This window comes from Phyllostomus hastatus, unplaced genomic scaffold (assembly GCF_019186645.2).
Source record: "Phyllostomus hastatus isolate PE091 unplaced genomic scaffold, TTU_PhHast_1.1 phas_contig_137, whole genome shotgun sequence".
Classification (NCBI taxonomy): domain Eukaryota; kingdom Metazoa; phylum Chordata; class Mammalia; order Chiroptera; family Phyllostomidae; genus Phyllostomus; species Phyllostomus hastatus.
This window is the reverse complement of record NW_025333583.1, coordinates 13,717,728-13,735,865: the sequence shown is the minus strand read 5'-3', so window position 1 is coordinate 13,735,865 and position 18,138 is coordinate 13,717,728. Positions and strand designations below refer to the sequence as shown.

The 18,138-nt window shown below is 35.4% G+C and overlaps 1 protein-coding gene across 6 annotated transcripts in view; it reads right to left on the bottom strand.

The window, feature by feature from the left end:
- ERBB4 (erb-b2 receptor tyrosine kinase 4) overlaps nucleotides 1-18,138 on the bottom strand; it is a 969,394-nt gene that overhangs the window by 438,955 nt on the left and 512,301 nt on the right. For all 6 annotated transcript variants that reach the window (XM_045852658.1, XM_045852676.1, XM_045852684.1 and 3 more), the window contains exon 3: nucleotides 6,111-6,297. In XM_045852658.1, coding sequence (XP_045708614.1) covers nucleotides 6,111-6,297 — 187 coding nt within the window. The remainder of the gene's footprint in view (nucleotides 1-6,110; nucleotides 6,298-18,138) is intronic.

Here is an 18,138-nt window from a genome sequence, read left to right as displayed (position 1 = left end):
ATTGCATACATTCTTTATTCCTTGCAAAATACAAATTCATGCTACCCCAAAACATGCCTCCCACTGCTTACGGGGCTCTGATTTAATTCCAGCAGTTCAGAACGGGCAATGACCTCTGACTCCGGCCCCAGCACTACTTGATGACTGGGAATGGACACAGAGAGACTGCCAGCTCTTTACAGTTGGGTGTCCACAGGCCCAGCAATGCTGATCAGCCATAAAGGTGAGGAGGCAGATATTCTGGTATCTTTACTACTGTCCTTAGAAGGAAACCATACTCTCATGATAATATCTAATCAATTTCTGTGATTGCATTTGGGTCCTTGAGGGAAAAAGACTCTCTTGCGTTTTCTGAATGTCATAAGCAAATGTGCAAGCTTTCTCAAGAAATGAGCTTTCTTCATAAGGGAGATTTTTGACCTTACATGTTTTCTTTCCTTAGAATAAATATGCCTTATTTCTTAGGGGAGGGAATATACATATCTTAGTGTATCCTAGGGATAACAAAGTATAATCCCAGGATGTCAAAACAGGGAATTTTTTCTGAGAAACTCTCATAATGCTAGACTTGCCCCCAATTTTTTTAAGGATGCTGTCAGGATTAAAAAGAATGTAGTACAAAGAATAGGGCCCCTTCAGGATCCTTGAATAGGAGATAAATCAAGGGGGCTGCTTTTTTATGGCCTGGGCAGATTACGTTATTACTCGTGACATAAAACATGTTAGCTGGAAGAGAAGGTAATGGTTCTATTCCCTATAAATCCACCATCCTATATCTTATTTCTGCAGTAACATGGCTTATTTCTCCTCTCTGATCATTGGTACAGGAAGGAGAAATTCCCATTTTACATTCATTCAGTTTTATAAATTCATTAACCAGTTCTCTATAGCTGAGAACACATCTTAGAAATTTGCTCAAATGGCCATTCTATCGGATCCCATGTCTATAACATTTCCTTTCAAACATATTTTGGTTTTGCCTAAACACATAAATACATTGCTTATGGTTTTTATGGTTTCCATTTTTTGTTAACATACATCATCTGGCATGATGAGCAAATAATGTTCTTTACAAACATTTATTAGAGTATCATTTTTGAGAAACTGTGGACCTGACCTTGACATTGACGCCTCCATAAAACTGTACCACGCTTCGTGGATTCCACCAGACTCCAATGATTCTCAGTATAGGTTAATTTTGACCAAATCATTTTTCAAGCAATTTATTCTGAAGCTAAGAGTATTCTTGGAATCACTTTCTTCTGCAGCTATCACCATATGCTGAGTGGCTCTTCTAACATAAATATTAGTAGTACCATTGTCAAACACTGTATTTAACACCCATCTGAACTAGGCTAGTTGAACCCACTCAAACATCACTAAGACCTTTCACAGAGCAACTGAAGAATGCTTAGCAACTCTAATGTCAGAAAAAGAGCTCAGAATGAGCATGCCTCTTATTTAGGTCAAGACAAATGTCAGGGCCAATGAAGGATGAAATGTGATGAGAGAGATTTGAAGTGAAGGGCTGGGGCAACAGGTGCTCAGCCTGGGCTGCTGAAAGACGGAGCAGTACTGCGGAGTACGAAAGGCAGCGATCGCACTGAGAGGAGACAAAGACAAGCCTCAGGCTTTTCGCTGCCAGAGAAACGGATCTTAGACACGAAACTGTTTCAAAGTGGTATCATTAAAGAGGGTGAAATTTGGAGCACCCTTTTGTCTACACAAGTCACGTTTCGAAGTCTCAGTGAAGCAACAGGAACCATTTGAATACTCAGAAGCATGTGTAATTGTTTTGTTAGTGTGTCAACACGAAGGAAAGCTAAAACCAAACAATGCAGAGAAAGAAAACTGAGGTTCCCTAAACATCCTCCGTGTGAAAGGTGCTGTGGTTGGCAAGTTCTCTGCCTTATTTCATGAATGCTATAACAACGCTGTGAGGTGGAATTTACAATTTTGAAGAAGAAAAGAAAAATAGACTGTAAATAGTGAGTGATCTTCCAGCTGAATAAAGAATTTTCTGATTCCAAATTTATAATTTTTGAAATACACTGAGTCAATTTACAAATGGCCTGTCCTTTTAATATGAGGTCATTTATTTGACCATTACTGAATAATGTTGAAGGGGTTTTGGGAAACTTAAACTTTAAAAGGTACTGTGTAGATTTGTATATAGGTTATCATCAGTATAAGTGAGATATGGATAGTAGAATAGATATGAACTTCGGTATTTCTCAAAAATTGCTTCCTGTCTATAATATAACACATAGATGAAATCATATAATATTATCCACCAGTACCAATACATGAGGTAATTTTTAAATCATAGACATCAGAAAATAATAGTGATTTTTGTGCCCCATATGATGAAACAACCTTTACATTTTGGCCAGACAGGTGACTAAACAAGCAGAAGCTCCTACCTAGGCTTAAGGTTTAAATTATTAAATGTTGGTGTGGACTTTGAATAAGAGTGTTTAATTAAGGAGGAGTTTATTTAAAAAATTAGCAAAACATCATCACTGGGAATGATTAATAAGAATCACAGCCACTTGCAAGTGACCTTAATAGAGGAAGTAATGGATTTCTATCCAGCTCTGAACTCCTCTAAGGGAGGGGTATCACTTCCAATGACCTGAGGAGGATTACATGCCTGAGCAGACACTCTGATGGAAAATGGACTCTCTCTGCGACCAGAATAGAATGATCCGGTGTAGCAGGGCCCATAGCAATTGCCAAGAGTCCCTCACTCCCTTTTAGGTTATCCTGAGTCTAGAGACCTGTCTCCTCTCTACTCTACCTAGCTTAACCAAAATGGACCAGGAAAATATGAATAACAGTAGGTGAATAAATCTTTCTGTTAAGCTAGAAAAAAATGTTTAAGTGTGTTTCTGATCTTTGGATAAAATCACAGTGGAAATATGTAAGAACTATCATAACATCTATAGTGCAAGGAATAGCTTTGGGTGAGCATCAAGCTAATTAATAAACAGGTGTAAGGTAGAAGTTAATTTATATGTGTAAGTGGCACCCAACCCATAACCCTCATATATGAGAGTCCTCATGTCAATGAAACATACATTTTACATAAAGACAGAATTTGCAGGTGGCAAATACACTGTGATAAAGGCATACTATTCTAAGGTCAACACAGCAAAAAAAGATTTTAGGGGAAACAAATTATTTCTTATAAAGCAACTCACATTCCCATGACTTATAATAGTTTTTCTCATTGAATACACTTAATAAAACTTTGCTTAAAAAGAAAATTCACCAGGAATTATTTGTCTGTGTATCATTATGAGAAGTTGTTATTAGGCAAAATGATGATACAGAAGGAAGTTTATTCCCAACAATTTCTTCATCTCTAAGCCCTCCTATACCCATCCACATGTTTCCATCCCTGCCCTTCTCTCCAGAAGTTAAGTGAATGAAAACTACCTGGGTCAAGTGAAGAAAGTAACTATATATTTTGCTACCATTTCTTGGTATCATATCTTTTACTAATTGCATCCATGTTCCTCAAACTTCAGCAGCCATCAGAGTCATTGGAGGAATTTTCAAAACACATGTTGATGGGCCCCACCCCCATTTTCTCATCATTAATTTTCAGGTGAGCATTTCCATTTCTAACAAGTGCCTAGGAGATGCTTATGCTCCTGGTCCTTTAAGAACTGAGTTAAAAATGTAATTCACTAGGACAGTATTTAGTCTGGCATCTGGGCACTCAGCAAGCTTTCTATTTTGTTTCATATCACACAAGGTAAATCTAGAATCAGGAAAAGACCTGTAGCCCTATATTAATACAAGATCAATTTTTAAAAAAATAATGTCATAGCTCATGTTGTATAGCACATAAACAAACAACATAAACCAAATATATTTCCAAAACACAAACACAATCTGATCTGAATTAAATTTCCATATTTGTTTGTTACTTCAACCAGATGACGTACAACACGTAGCTCTTTACAGTATTGCTATAGAGCAAATCCAATCCCCAATTCCAGTTTATGTGAGCAGTTAGGTTTCTCTTGCCTTTCCTCATATATTCCTACACACTAACACAAATCATGCCTCCTGTATAACTTCTGATTCTCAAAATTGAACTTACACTAGATCCTATTACCTAAAGAGCAGCCAATGATTCCAGACTCTCTCAGAGAATGATATTGTCCTGTCATTGTCAACCACCTAATAAATATATTAAAGCATCTGGAAATTTTCCAAATTGTCTAAATTTTCTGCCATTCATTTTATTGCATTTTAATTTATATACAAAAAAAGAAATCATAACTCTTGAACAAATACACATTTTTTCTCTAAACAACTCATTCTTCTAGCCATTTACTAATTGTCCATTTCTACTACTGCACAAGAATATATTGTAAGGCTTTCTGGAAGAGTAGGAAATATTTTTTAAGGTGACATATTTTGGTGTTACACAAGTTAAATAACTCACAGTCATAAGTAACACATGGTTTAAGCTTAGTAGATACAATATGTTTAAATGTGGCATAATTTTGATTAAATAACTCTTAATAATTTAGTAGCATGATGTTAAATGTGGAAATAAATAGGAACTCTTAAAGACTGATGTTCTGTATAAAAACAGTCTACAATTATAACATATTATAAAATAATATAATTCAAGTATTATAAAATTTCAAAAAAAGTCACTGTTTCTTCACTGTAATCATAGAAAAATTAGGAAGAAAGCCCCATAATTCCTATGCAGTTTTAACTGGACCATATTATTTTCAGATTCCTAATTTCAGTCACTCAATTTTTCTCTACTTACTCCATTTCCAAGTTCTTTCTCTTAGCATTTTCATCAAGTAGTAATTTTGTCAAAAGCCCTGCTCTTTAGTAAGATATAAAAATATTGGTGAAGGAATCTATAAGTTTAGAACAATTCATATTTACTATTATGTCATCAACTCTGTAGTAATCATGTCCAAAATAAGTAAGATAATCAATATTCCTTTCTTCATCTAAAATATCCCAATTTCACTTTTCATGTCTGGCTAACTAGGAAGCTACTTCTAACTTAAAATGATATATATTTTACATCCAGTGTAAATGACAGAAACAAACTGTTTAAATAGCCTGATGATGATGATAATGATGATAATAATTTTTGTTACTTAATATGTTAAGTAATATCTCCAAAGTATTTCATTTTTAATATCAACAAACATTACCAGTAAGTGAACCCAAACACACATAAAACACTACATTGTTGATGCAAAATATATAGATATTTATTTAGAATAATTAAGACTTTAAACTCCTTTTTCCCACTGTGGGATGATGACTAATTGCTAATTAGCACATTTTGATATCAGGCACACATGGCACAATTCATGATTAGAAACTTGGTAACAAAAAGCCTTCCACCATAGTCATTACAAACTATGAACTGTATGAATCAATAAGATGTCGGTGGGATTGCAAGGACCAGTTTACAAAACAAATTTCTACACAGTGTTTTTGTAGCAAGATGGTAATACTAAGTTGTTAGCAATTACCTATCTCCAGCCTTAAGGGGGGAAATATCATTAATGGCATTACAAATTCTGAGAAAGAAGTACAAGTGGCATTTAGTGAGTTACTAAACAAGAGCAATCAAAACTGACTTAATAAATTAGGTATGTTTTTCTGAAAATAAAGAATTGTGCAAAAGACTAGATATAACTGAGAGTTATACTGAGAGTGAGAGTTATACTGAGAGATTTACTGAGAGTGAGAGTCGCAGAACTGCAGAATTAGATGATATGGTCCACCGTCCACCTGAGACCACTGAACATGACATTCTTAAACCTGCTTCCTATCTCAGTTTTCAGTCACTGAGCATTTCCCGCACAGTGTACTTCTGTTCAGCTGAGATAACAGCATTAAGGTACCCCTCAGCCTGCACTCACACTCTCTGTAAGTGAAACAAGGAAATCAGAGGGCATGATTTCCCATAAGATGAATAAAGAGTAGATATTTAAATACAGTATTCCTCAACATAACACATATCACAGTAACCACACAGACATATGTGTGTGTCTATAATATTATATTGATAATGACAGTGTAGTTGTTATTTTATATATTTTCCTTACCTGTCAAGTTCTTCAGTCCAAGTTCCTGAAGTCCAAAGTTGCCATCTTTTCTGTAGTTTAAAAATATTGCCAGGGCATACCGATCCTCGTAAAGTTTTGTCCCACGAATAATGCGTAAGTTCTCCAGAGGCAGGTAACGAAACTGATTCAGAGCCACTAACACATAGCCTGTGACTTCCCGAATAGACTGAAAAGATACAAACAAATGCCTCTGTTAAAATATTAAAGATCACTTGTCAGTAAATTCATGTAATCATTCAATTATATTTTTCAGTTTTAATAATATATCCATTTCCACATTATATTATAAATAATGGCCTTGACAATACAAGATCACAAAGAGTTAAAATCTCATTTGAAATATGAGTTTCATATTTTTAAAGGCATGAATGTGCCTATGATAAAATAATGGATTGTGTTTTATGAAGCATTCTTCATACCTAAGATCTGAATATAATTCAAAGCATAAAGGTATCATTTTTTGACAGACTAAAATGAGTAAGATCACATAACCATCAATCAAACTTTATATAAAAATGCAAATTAGTAAGCTTATCACGACTAAAACAAAGCTGTATCTGTTTGTAAATTGTGGGACAGATTTCAAACTGCTAATTTGAAATCTGTCCCATAATCTATCAGTACAGCTATCAAAGAAGAGTTGCCTTGTATGTCACTGGGGAACACATAAAAACATGCATTATACACACTGTGGCCAATAATTTGATTATAAGCACATTTTTAGTTTTACTGTCTATTTTAATGTAGTCATCTATGAGTTAATTAACTGAAGTTTTGTGAGACATTTTAAAGCAAAAAAATCACCCCAAAAAAGGTTTAGGTTTCATTAAAAGGGGTAGTTATTCAGTAAAAAAGAACATGATCATAATGACAGTTATGAGCATGTGTTACATTTTTTAAAAACAGTAAGTAAACTGAAAAATTACTAAAATACTTTATATTATTCCAATGTCAAGTTCATGTTATTTTAGACCTCTTAACCGCAGATGCCCAGGGCTCTGTCCCTGGTGCTCTCATCTCTCTCCACTCGCTTGGTGATCTTATCCAGTTTCAAGGATGAGAATCTCCAAACTGTTACCTCCACACTCTCTCTGAAACTCCAGACTCATGGCCAACTTTCTTTCTTCCATCTCCCCTTAAATGTCTAATTCATTTCTCAGACACAACTATTCCAAAACGACCACACATCTTTCTTCCACTATCCCTCCAGCAGCCTCTCTTATTTTGGTTGCTTGTCCAACATCTTGAGATCATTCTTGACTCTCCTCTCACACACCCAATGCAATCCTTCCTGTTTGTTCTGTATTTAAAATGATCGGGATTTCTACCATTTCTTATGTCAGCCATTGCTATGGTCCCCTGAGCCACCAACACTCCTCATTAAGCTTACTGCAGTAAATCTCTCTGTTTATACTTTTATTTGGGGGGGATTATTAAAGACGGGTAAATTTATTTTTTTGCATTTTTTTTTACTATTCAAGTGTAGTTGTCTCCATTTTCCTCCCACCCCAGCCATCCCCACCTCCCACCCTTGATTCTACCCCACTTTGGTTTTGTCCATGTGTCCTTTATAGCTGTTCTGGAAAACCCTCCCCCTTTCCCCGCCTTTATCCTCTCCCACCTCCCCTCTGGTTACTGTTAGTTTGTTCTTAATTTCAATGTCTCCAGTTATATTTTGCTTGCTTATTTGTTTTGTTGATTAGGTTCCACTTATAGGTGAGATCCCTTATGGTGTTTTCTCTGTTAAGGCTACCCCTGATCTTTAAAACATAAATCAAATCATGACACTTAAATTCTTAAAATCCTGAAACATTTCCCAAGTTACTCAGAGTAATACAAAGGTCTTCAATGATGAGTCAAAATCCCTATCTGGTTTGCCCCATGCAGTATGCACTAGCCATGTTTGCCTATTAAGCATTTGAAGTATAGCTAGTACAGATTGCAAGATGTGTGGCAAGTGTAGAATACACTCTTGATTTCAAAGATTAAGTATTGAAATTACATTTTGAATAAATTGAGTTGCATAAAATGTATTATTAAAGGTAACTGAGACCATTTCTTTTTACCTTTTTATTGTGGCTACACAAAAATTAAAATGATGTTCTTTGTGGCTATCATCATATTTCCTTTGGATAGTGCTGCACGGTATGATCTGGCCATCAGTTTGTTTTTTTTCTGACTTCTCTTTTCAACTCTTCACCTTGCTCATTCTATGCCACTTTCGTTGGTCTCTTTGTTTACTTCCAACATGACAACTGCAGTCCTGTCCCAAGGTGCTCACTATACTCTTAAAGACTTAAGTTTCCCTTGCTGTCATTATCTTCTTGGCTAATTTCCTCAGAGCCTTCAAGTTTCTGATGAATCATAACTTACTCAGTTGAGGCCAACACTCCTACCTTTCACCTGCTCTAACTTTTACTGTTTCTACAATACTTCTCACATGCTAATGCACGATACAGTTTGTATATTTATTACATGTAGTATTTATAGTCTATCTGTCCCAGAATATAAGCTCTACAAGGACAAGGACATTGATTGTTTAATCATGTGCCTCATGTGACCGGAGTAGCACCAGCATACACATAAGAAACCAGCAAATATTTGCTCAGCACTCTGGCTCTTCTGGCCACACCTTTACCACAAAGCAAACTCTGTGGAGTCAAGAGAAGCACCCATCTGGAGTCAGCACCCATTTTTCTAGACCGTGCTCTGAACCCCTGTGATCCTAGAGCTCCATTTCCAAATATCCCCGAGCCCTCATCTTGGGCCAGTGGTATCATCTCTCCCAGTTCTGTCCCAAAGACAGTAGGTGCTGCCCCCAATGTCCACGCACCTAGGAAGGATGAATGGTCCAGAGGCCCATGTTTGAGGGGTGAGTGCATGGGGTTTGGGTCTGTGGGCTAGAGTGTGCATTCAGTTGTGTTGCACGGGCTCTCACAGTGCAGGCTGTCCTCTAACCGGACAGAACTGGTTAGAGGACAGCCTAAGGGTCAGAATCCATTTCTCTGTGTGACACAATATTCTTGAGAAGCCCAAAAAATTCTAACACTTTACCTGCCATCCAGTTGGTATAAAAATATATCTGCCAAAATGGAAGATAAAATATTTTATGTAATACTGCTTTGTTTATAATAAGTAATAAGACATAAATATGGAGGCCCCCATTTATACATTTCCGCAAGTCTTAAGAGTGAGCATGCTACCGATAAACACCTGGAAGAATAGAATCCTGATGGAGCAAAGGTGCAGACAAAGAGGAAAGGAACATATGAAACTACTCGTGTTTGGCACCAGCTGGGAATTTTGAGTCACTGGGAGCAAGCTCAGATGTTGTGCATTTTGAATGGAAGAGATGAGAGCTAGGGAAATTTAAAAGAAGGGTTAAAAGTCACAGTGACATGCATTGTTCGTTTATCACGGTTTGTCTGAAATCACACCTGCCTGGAATAATCCAGCCTTAGAGCCCTCCAAGTCCTTTAAATGGTTGAATTGTTATCCCTTTGAATTCTTAGAACTGTTATGCCTTTAAATTCTTAGTAGAGAGATAAAATACTTTGTAAGATCATTTGGTCAAAAGACTAAAATCATTTCATTCATTGTGAAAATAGTTTACCCTTCAATTTATATACAGCAATTATCAAGTGTTTTAGGTTGTAATAACAGCACTAAGATAAATGTTGGGGATGGAGGATGTATTATTAATTGATCTGTTGTCTAAAATATGTCTTAATATCTATCGTAATTTCAAATAGGCTCTCCATTAGCTCTAATTCCACTTAGGAAGTGATTCTTCTTATCAAAAGCGGCACGAATTCATTGCCTTATCACGTGATGAAGGAATACATAAATGGGGTTGTCAGAAAAAAACACAGGTGAAGCACACTCAGGTGAGAAAAATAAAGGGGCTTATGAGCAAAGAAGCAAAGTCTATAGCAATTTTACAGTGTGTTAGGGGGATAAACTCTTCCTAGCTTTGAATAGATAAAGGTGAGCCACCCAGCAGGGATTTTGGACCACACATGAGGAGAAGCTACAAATAGCCAGCAAATAATCAGGGCTGTAGTATAAGAAGCATTATAGGTATGGACCATGAATGACGCTGAACACGTAGAGAAGGATCAACTCAATATTGAAAAGGAAGTTCCAAGCACCTTTATTTACAAGAGAAAGTAATCCATAAATAAGAACATCTTTGCATTCACACATTATTTAATATACTTATATTTAAACTGTATTGTAAAATGTACATATTTCTAATTTGAGAATATTCATTAAATTTTTCTTAGAAAAAAATTTGTTGGTTTTATAAAAAGTTCAGGTTAAAGCAAGAATTACTTCTTTGTTGAGATTCAGAGACTGGAGGAATTGTTTATTATAACAGATTCTGGCATTTGAAATGAGTCTCTTTTATAGTATATTCTGCTTCTTATTCTCAGGTCTTGCAAAATAGCATATGCAATTTAAACATTAGCTTAACAACGATCCTTTTGCTATGTGAACTCTGGACATCATTATATGTTAATTCTGAGGATGCATATGTTTAATCCACTTTGAACAAGGCCACCAGTTAGTAGGCAATACGTAATTCACCCATAGTGAATTATTTGATGATAATCATGGTGAAGACCCTATTCAATTTATCCCTTATATCCTTTTCTCTTACCCAGACAAATAATATAAATAATACAGGGAAAAGATAATAGCAAATCTCTCAACTGAAATTAATTGCTCTAATGTTTCATGTTAGAGGGCTCATAAGAGCAAAGGATTTTTAAAGAATTATAGAGGATAAATATAAAATTTGTATATTTAAAAGCAACAAATTATGCCTTGATTTCCATCACCCAAGTTATCTGTTTTTCTGGTATTCATAATCACGGCCTTTTGGGTACTTTTAATGCCTTTCTGTGAACAAACACCTTGAAATATCTCAACAAGAAATCCCTCTGCTGATAACATGAGCTACAATGCACAGTGATTGTAAATAAAATCACAGGAAACAGTAATGGTTGGATTACTTCCAGTTTAATGCTGCAAAGATGTAACAGTTTGATCATGACTCTAATAAATATATCTTTTTAAAAATGTGCTGTGTAAAGTTAGTCTACTCTGAAGCTATCAGTGTGAAGTGGGAATTCCTTCAGAGTGATGCCAGGTTCCATTTGAAATTCATTTACAACCTGCTTGGGTGCAGAAGCCATTGTCTTCAGAAACCTTGGTGTAGGTGAAGTGACAGTTACTGTGTCGTGGCCTGGAGTTCACCATTAAAAGTTTATTTGGTTATTAATGATTGTTGGCACACCCTAGACAATATATCTAAGTTGAATCATGGTACCAGGTAAAATTACAGACTGGAAAGAAGCCTGTGAAGCATCTATTATCATGAGTACTCACTAAATGATTTAATACCCTCTTAAAAACAAGTCAGTGACATGGTTATATGTTAATATTGGCAGCTCACTAAGCAATCCTGGTAAAAGTCAAGAGATATCTAAAAGTGGCAATTAACTTTTACAACGCTTGTTAAGATCACACAATCATGTCAGTTATCCGTCGTTCCTTTCCTTTCAGGCATCGTAATCTTAGCAGCACAATCTTTTTAAGTATCTCAGAACTTTTATGAACATAACAGCAACTCTTAAAAAAAGGACTTCTCTAAAGAAAATATAGCAGCAAGCAATGTAGGCTCAAATGCCAGGCAGAGCCGAGCTCAAAACCCAGGCTTCATGCTTCCACTTCCTAGTTTCATGGTCATCAAGTCATTTATTCTTACTAAGCCTCAGTTTCTTCATCTGTAAAAAATAACAAAGAGCAATACCTCCAATATACAGGTTTCATAAGGATTAGAAGAGATAATAAAAGTGCCTGTCAAACAGTGAGTGTTCAATATATGCTAGCTATTGGAAATATTATCTCTGATAATAGCCAAGATGAATTCTCTGTGGAGAATCAGATACAAAAACAAAACTAATTATAATATCATTACATAAGAACTGTTGCTTTTAATTTCTTTGTTATGTAACTTTGGTATGTGTATATCTTGCCTCTTCACGTTGCAATTTAAACCTAAATTAAAGAACTGGTTCCTTATACTTTTTCTGTATATGTTACAGCCCTTCCTACAGGCTCCAGCATTGAACAAACATTCAGGAATGGCTGCTGAATGGGATGGGATTGAAAAGTAAAAGCTATGTTCAAGGTCTTTTGAGATATTATTTTCCATGAAAGGTTTTATAAACATTTTGCTAACAAGAATGCTGTTTGAACAATGCACTCCTAACATCTGTGCTCAAGAACAACAGTGGTTAGTGACACCACCAAACTGCCCCAGCACAGAGAAAACCCCAGCTCAGGTTCTGCTCAGCAAGTTTTAGTCCAGAAAACTGCCTCTTTTGTCAATTGAAGTGTAAATACCCACCTAAAGATATCTCTCTCCTTGTGGAGTAAGTTTTCCCTGACTATGACTGAGGGATGTCCACTGTCAATGCATGCTTCTACCTCTTCTTTGTTCAAAGAGTGAATACAACTGAAGGTCATTAAGACCTTAAATGCTTCAACACTTTTTTAATCCAAGAGGCAACTGGTTTTACTCATGGTACTTGATGACTCATGGTACTTGAAATCAAAAGAAATGGCAAAAGAAGATAGATTTCACCAACTTTCCATACCATATTACCAATCGACCTAAGAAAAACACACAGTCATTTTAAAGGTCATTTATAAGCATTACTCTCGTATTTTAAGAAAAAGTGTGATGTCTGCTATTATAAACTTCCCAGGATTTCCAATGGGTGCTACTCAATCAAAGATTGGAAAGATTGCATTGCTTCAGTGAGCTTTCCATTTACCTCCAGATCATTCCAGAAAAACAAAATCAGTATTATTTGTAAATCTCTATTTCATTTCACAACGGATAATTTTTTTTGTATTTGACACAGTTCCTTTAATCTTTTATTTTAGTCATTTTCTCTAACTTTGTCCTTACTGTTAATAGTAAGTAGCTCCTTATATGTCTTTTTGGGTGCCTTGACATTTAACTGATTGCAATACCTCGCAATTCCTGAACATTTAATCAGTGTTTAGGAACAATTTTATGTACACTAAAAGCAACTGGCTAGGTGAACAAAACTCTGATTTCTAGATTTTTTCCTATTCAGATTATTCATCAAATCTATGTTTGTTGGATATTTTTTATTTAATATCAGCATCATTTGAAAATGTACCTCCTTATGTTTGTTAAGACCTTGGGCAGCAAGTAAAAATAGTTCTGAATTCTTAAATTCTACACCAGTGTTTTATGTACTCATACTCAATTATATATCATTTACAAATAATACTAATATATTCCAACAGTCAAGACATCCACAAATATAATAGTGATTACTATGAGCCATCAACTTGAAATTAAATAATCTGTTGTATCACAGACAAGAGTAAGGAGCAGGGAAGTATAGGGGTGGGGTGGCAGGGGAGGAAAGCCCTTCTTGCTGGTAATGACTGCAGAATTTCTGTGTCCTCCGACAGTGACAAATGTTGTTGCAAATTTTAACCTCTCTATCAGTAAGGCTTTCCATTAAGTTTCCCTAGGCAATTAATTTTCTCTCTGCCCCTTACAGCATATCTGGGAATTTCTACAGAAGAGAACATTCATAACTATGGCATGATATTAAGAAATTGATCAGAAAAAATAGTAAACATTTAGCAATCATTACATATTCTTGCTGCGTGTATAGAGAGAAACTGACTGACTATATACATCATTCACGTGTAAAGCCTCCAAATGTGATGGTTTGGAATTTCACTTTCAGTCTTCTCATTTTCCTTAAAACTCCCATGATTATGACACTGCAGCAAGCAGAGACTCAAAGTCTGTTCTAATGAGATTTCGAAAAACAGAGTCATGTGAAATGCCATGTACCCAACTGTGGCAGAGTTGAATCCATGCTTCTTTCCCACAGCATGAAATAACGCTGTATGGGCAGAGATTCCGACACAGTTCTTCCCAGCCAAACCGCTAACCCTCAGCCACCAAGAGCCAGAATCTGGGCTGCTACTGCTGCTGCGGTCCTTACTTCCTCAGAATGAGCAGGTCGTTTCTTCATCACTGGCACTCAGCCAGCTCCCAACTCGTGACTTCCGGCAGGATATACCTTACTTCTACTGAAAAGAGGACTCCTTAACTCACCTCTCTCAAAGTGATCATCTTTACCTTTGTCCTCTATATCTTTCTTAGTTGGCCAGGAAGATCTTTAATAGTCACCCTTCAGGTTTACATTCCCAAATGGGCTTTCATCTCCTGACCTTATCTCAGGTCAGTACATCCCTGTATCATAGACGTGTTACACTAGACTTAGGTTACACAAATTACACTGAGAACTTCTATGGACTGACTTACATAATCATATACAAACCTCAACTCATGTGTAGTACAAAAAGTGTACTGCAAAACTCCATCATCTCTATTAAATATATATGTATAGGTATATATGTATATATGTACATATGTGTGTATATATATTCCATGTGTTTATACAGGTAGTATTACATTTTTAAACCTAATTTCCAAATGGACATTTTAACTTTTTTATAACAATTTAAAATATGATATTGAATTTATTTTTCCCAGGAATTGTACACATTAAACCCCAATAATTTGGAGAATTAAATTTAAGTGAAATGAAATACACTGCATGGCAAGAGAGTAAGACTACTTGGAGATTTTTTATTTAGATTTTGATTAGCTATAGATAGAGCTTAAAAATGATTAGCTGTCAGCACTTTCACACAGATTGAGGCTGCACATGAATCAAGGCATTGCAGTTGTATTTACATTGTACAGCTGATAAGTGTTTTTCTTCAAAGAGAAACTGTTCGGGCAATGCAGCCCAGGTATCAAATTTGGGTGCTGCACTCGGACACGTCTTAGTTTGACTCTTGCCTCCATTAATTCCTGACCTGCCACATGTTGTTTAACTTAAATTTCTCTTCTGACAAATAGGACACATTCCTACTAAATGCTTGAGTAGAAAATTATTAAAAAATGATTACTTTCATCACATTGTTAGTACAAGTACACAAATATTTGCAAATAGTTTATAGAATTTAGGAACAATAAATTATATGCAGACAAATATACATATACCATTAAAATTATTTAATTAAACAATCGATGGTACACAGTGCATAAATGTGTGGACTCCAGTTGATCTGCCTGTTATGGGCTAAATTTCAACACCCTCAGAATTCACACATTGAAATCATAATACCCAGTATCTTAAAATGTAACTATTTTTGGAGAAGGGTCTTTAAAAGGTGATTAAATTAAAATGAGGTCCTTAGCATGTCCATCATCCAATATGACTGATGTCCTTAAAAGGCAAAGAAATTAGGACTCAGCCACACGCGTAGAGAAGATGATATGAAGTGACTTAAGGAGAAGACAGTCACCTCCAAGCCACTGAGAAAGGCTTCAGAAGAAACCGACCCTGCTGACACTTTGAGCACAAACTTCTAGTCTCCAGAATTGAGAGAAAATAAACTTCTGTTTAAGCTACTCAGTCTGTGGTACTTAGTTATGGCAATCCTAGCAAACTAATACATGTCCTGACTTCACATTCTAGCATTTAGCAACACTATATCAGGAAAATCATCGATCTTTCTGTGCCTGCATTTCATCATCTATAAAATGGGGATACTAAGGTCCCGAATTCCTGGGGCTGTTTTGAGAAGGACTGGTTGTTCTTGTTTCTGTGAATCCTGAATCTTTATTTTGTGCAACATGCTGCCTCTGTTCCACAGCACATGCAAAACTGCATCTCCCTCTTTCTAAGTGAATTACTGTATATCACCAAGTGAAGATGACAGAGCTGTTCGATATCATTTTAATTTACTATAGAGAGTGACAGTTTCAAGTCTGAGATATTTTATAAATGTCTTTTCCCCTCTTAATATTTAAAGAAGGGAAAGGGTCCTCCATGAAATGATGTATGACAACAGCTGCCTCTTTTGGAAAGCATATGGGATATGACCGTTGAGGATTCAGAAGTTAGAGGTGACTGCTTTTGTGACTAGTCTGTTGTTATTTTTAAATGGAAAGGGTGAGTAATTTCAGAAAGGGTAGAGCCAAAGTATCAAGATTGGATTTGACAGGGCTGCCAAAATACATGGTGATATCAGTTAAATATTCGGTCATAGGAACAGAAAACAAAAGACTTAATTAATTTATAAAGAATAAATACTTGAGTCATTCCCTCCATTGATGAGGTCCTATGTCACTTATGATGTTCTTAATATTCAAGTCAAATAAGCATAGCATATATTCTATAGCTCTCTGTGGATACAGTTGGTGATACTTATATAACATAAATTGAGATCAGGGTTCTGGAGACTAGGTATTAAAATGCTTTTCATATTTAAGTATCTTTATGCAAGTCACAAATTTCCATGTATATTTACTATTCCTAATAATTATATTAACTTATAATTATTTATAGTTTTCTGTATCAAAGAATTTTTATATGCCATATAATTTTCTAGACACATCATCTCTTTGATTTCAGTATCATTTTCTTTATTTAATAGGTGAAGTGACTAAAATGAAATAATCTGATCAAAGTCACACAGAGAAAAAAGTGAGGGAAGATATATTAAAAAACAAAGATCTCTCTTATTCCAGAGTTCATAACCATTTTAGATATTTACTTCAAAAATTGATAAGAATTCCTCCCTGCTGAAAGTAATATGCATTAATCTAGAGCCTCAAATTGTGACTTGAGAATAATGTACTCTAAGTTTTTTTTATGAAAATATTAGTTAATACAGAGTATTTGTCAAAAGCAACACGATTCTGATATCTCTAAATACTATTTTAAAATGTTTATTAAAACATAAACCTAAAAGTTTAAAATAGCATTCTTAGGTGTGCTATATTATATTAGAGGTCTGTTCAGATGGATATACAAAATGAATCACATGAGATTCTGTATGTGAATGTACAATGTAAAGATAAAAAAAAACCAATCTAAATGTAAAAGGGGTGAGTGCTACTTCCAGAACCATCAAGAATGTGGGTAGAAAAAACATATTATTTTAGTTTGTAGAACTACTTCTTAACTGTTTGACCTATGTCAGTACTTGGCTGAACCTGTGATTTGTTTATTATTATTATTATTATTATTATTATTATTATTATTATTATTAGTTTCAGGTGCACGTTATAAAAGATCCCCTCCATATTTCCAATACCCACCACACATAGTGAGCTTGTACTTTCTTAACCAATTTTTTTGACTAAGAAAATGAAAGACAGATATTTTTTCAAAATCTAGAAACTAGACAAATCAATATCTAACTGGTACATACTAGGTATTTAGTAAATATTCACTCGCCTCCCATTCCTCAAAAAAGCCATTAAGTCTCTGTGCTTTCTGCCTTATCTGTTTATCCACCCATCCACCCGATTACTCCACTAATGTTTATTGTCCACCTACTTTGTAAGAAGTGCTGCTCTCCATATTGGAACCTCAGAGTTGCACAAAACAGGCATGGTCTCCACTTTCATGGTGCCGACTACTCTCATCACTTCCAATCTTAGTCTAATGGCATGACTGGCACTAAAGAGCAAAGGCTCAGCCAGGAACAAAATGCAGTGTCTTGAAAGCTTTCTTTCATATCTTTGTTTATTTAAGCATAGTTTTTATCTTAGAATTCCACGTGTTAAACATCTCTTTATCACATATAAAGTTATCCCACTTACTGTCACACATTGCTCTCTTCCATTCCTGAGAGAGAATATACATTTTTGGACATAATGTATTACCAGGGGAGGCACTTGTGTATGTCTCCGTATGAGTGTTTATTCAGCGGACTGAAATCAACAACTTCATCTTCAAACATTTGTCACCATTTTTTCTCCTACAGGAAGGCCAAAGTGAGGAAATCACATAGTGTCTTCTAAAATAGCTTATATATTATTTACAAGGTACAAACATATTGATTTCAAAATATT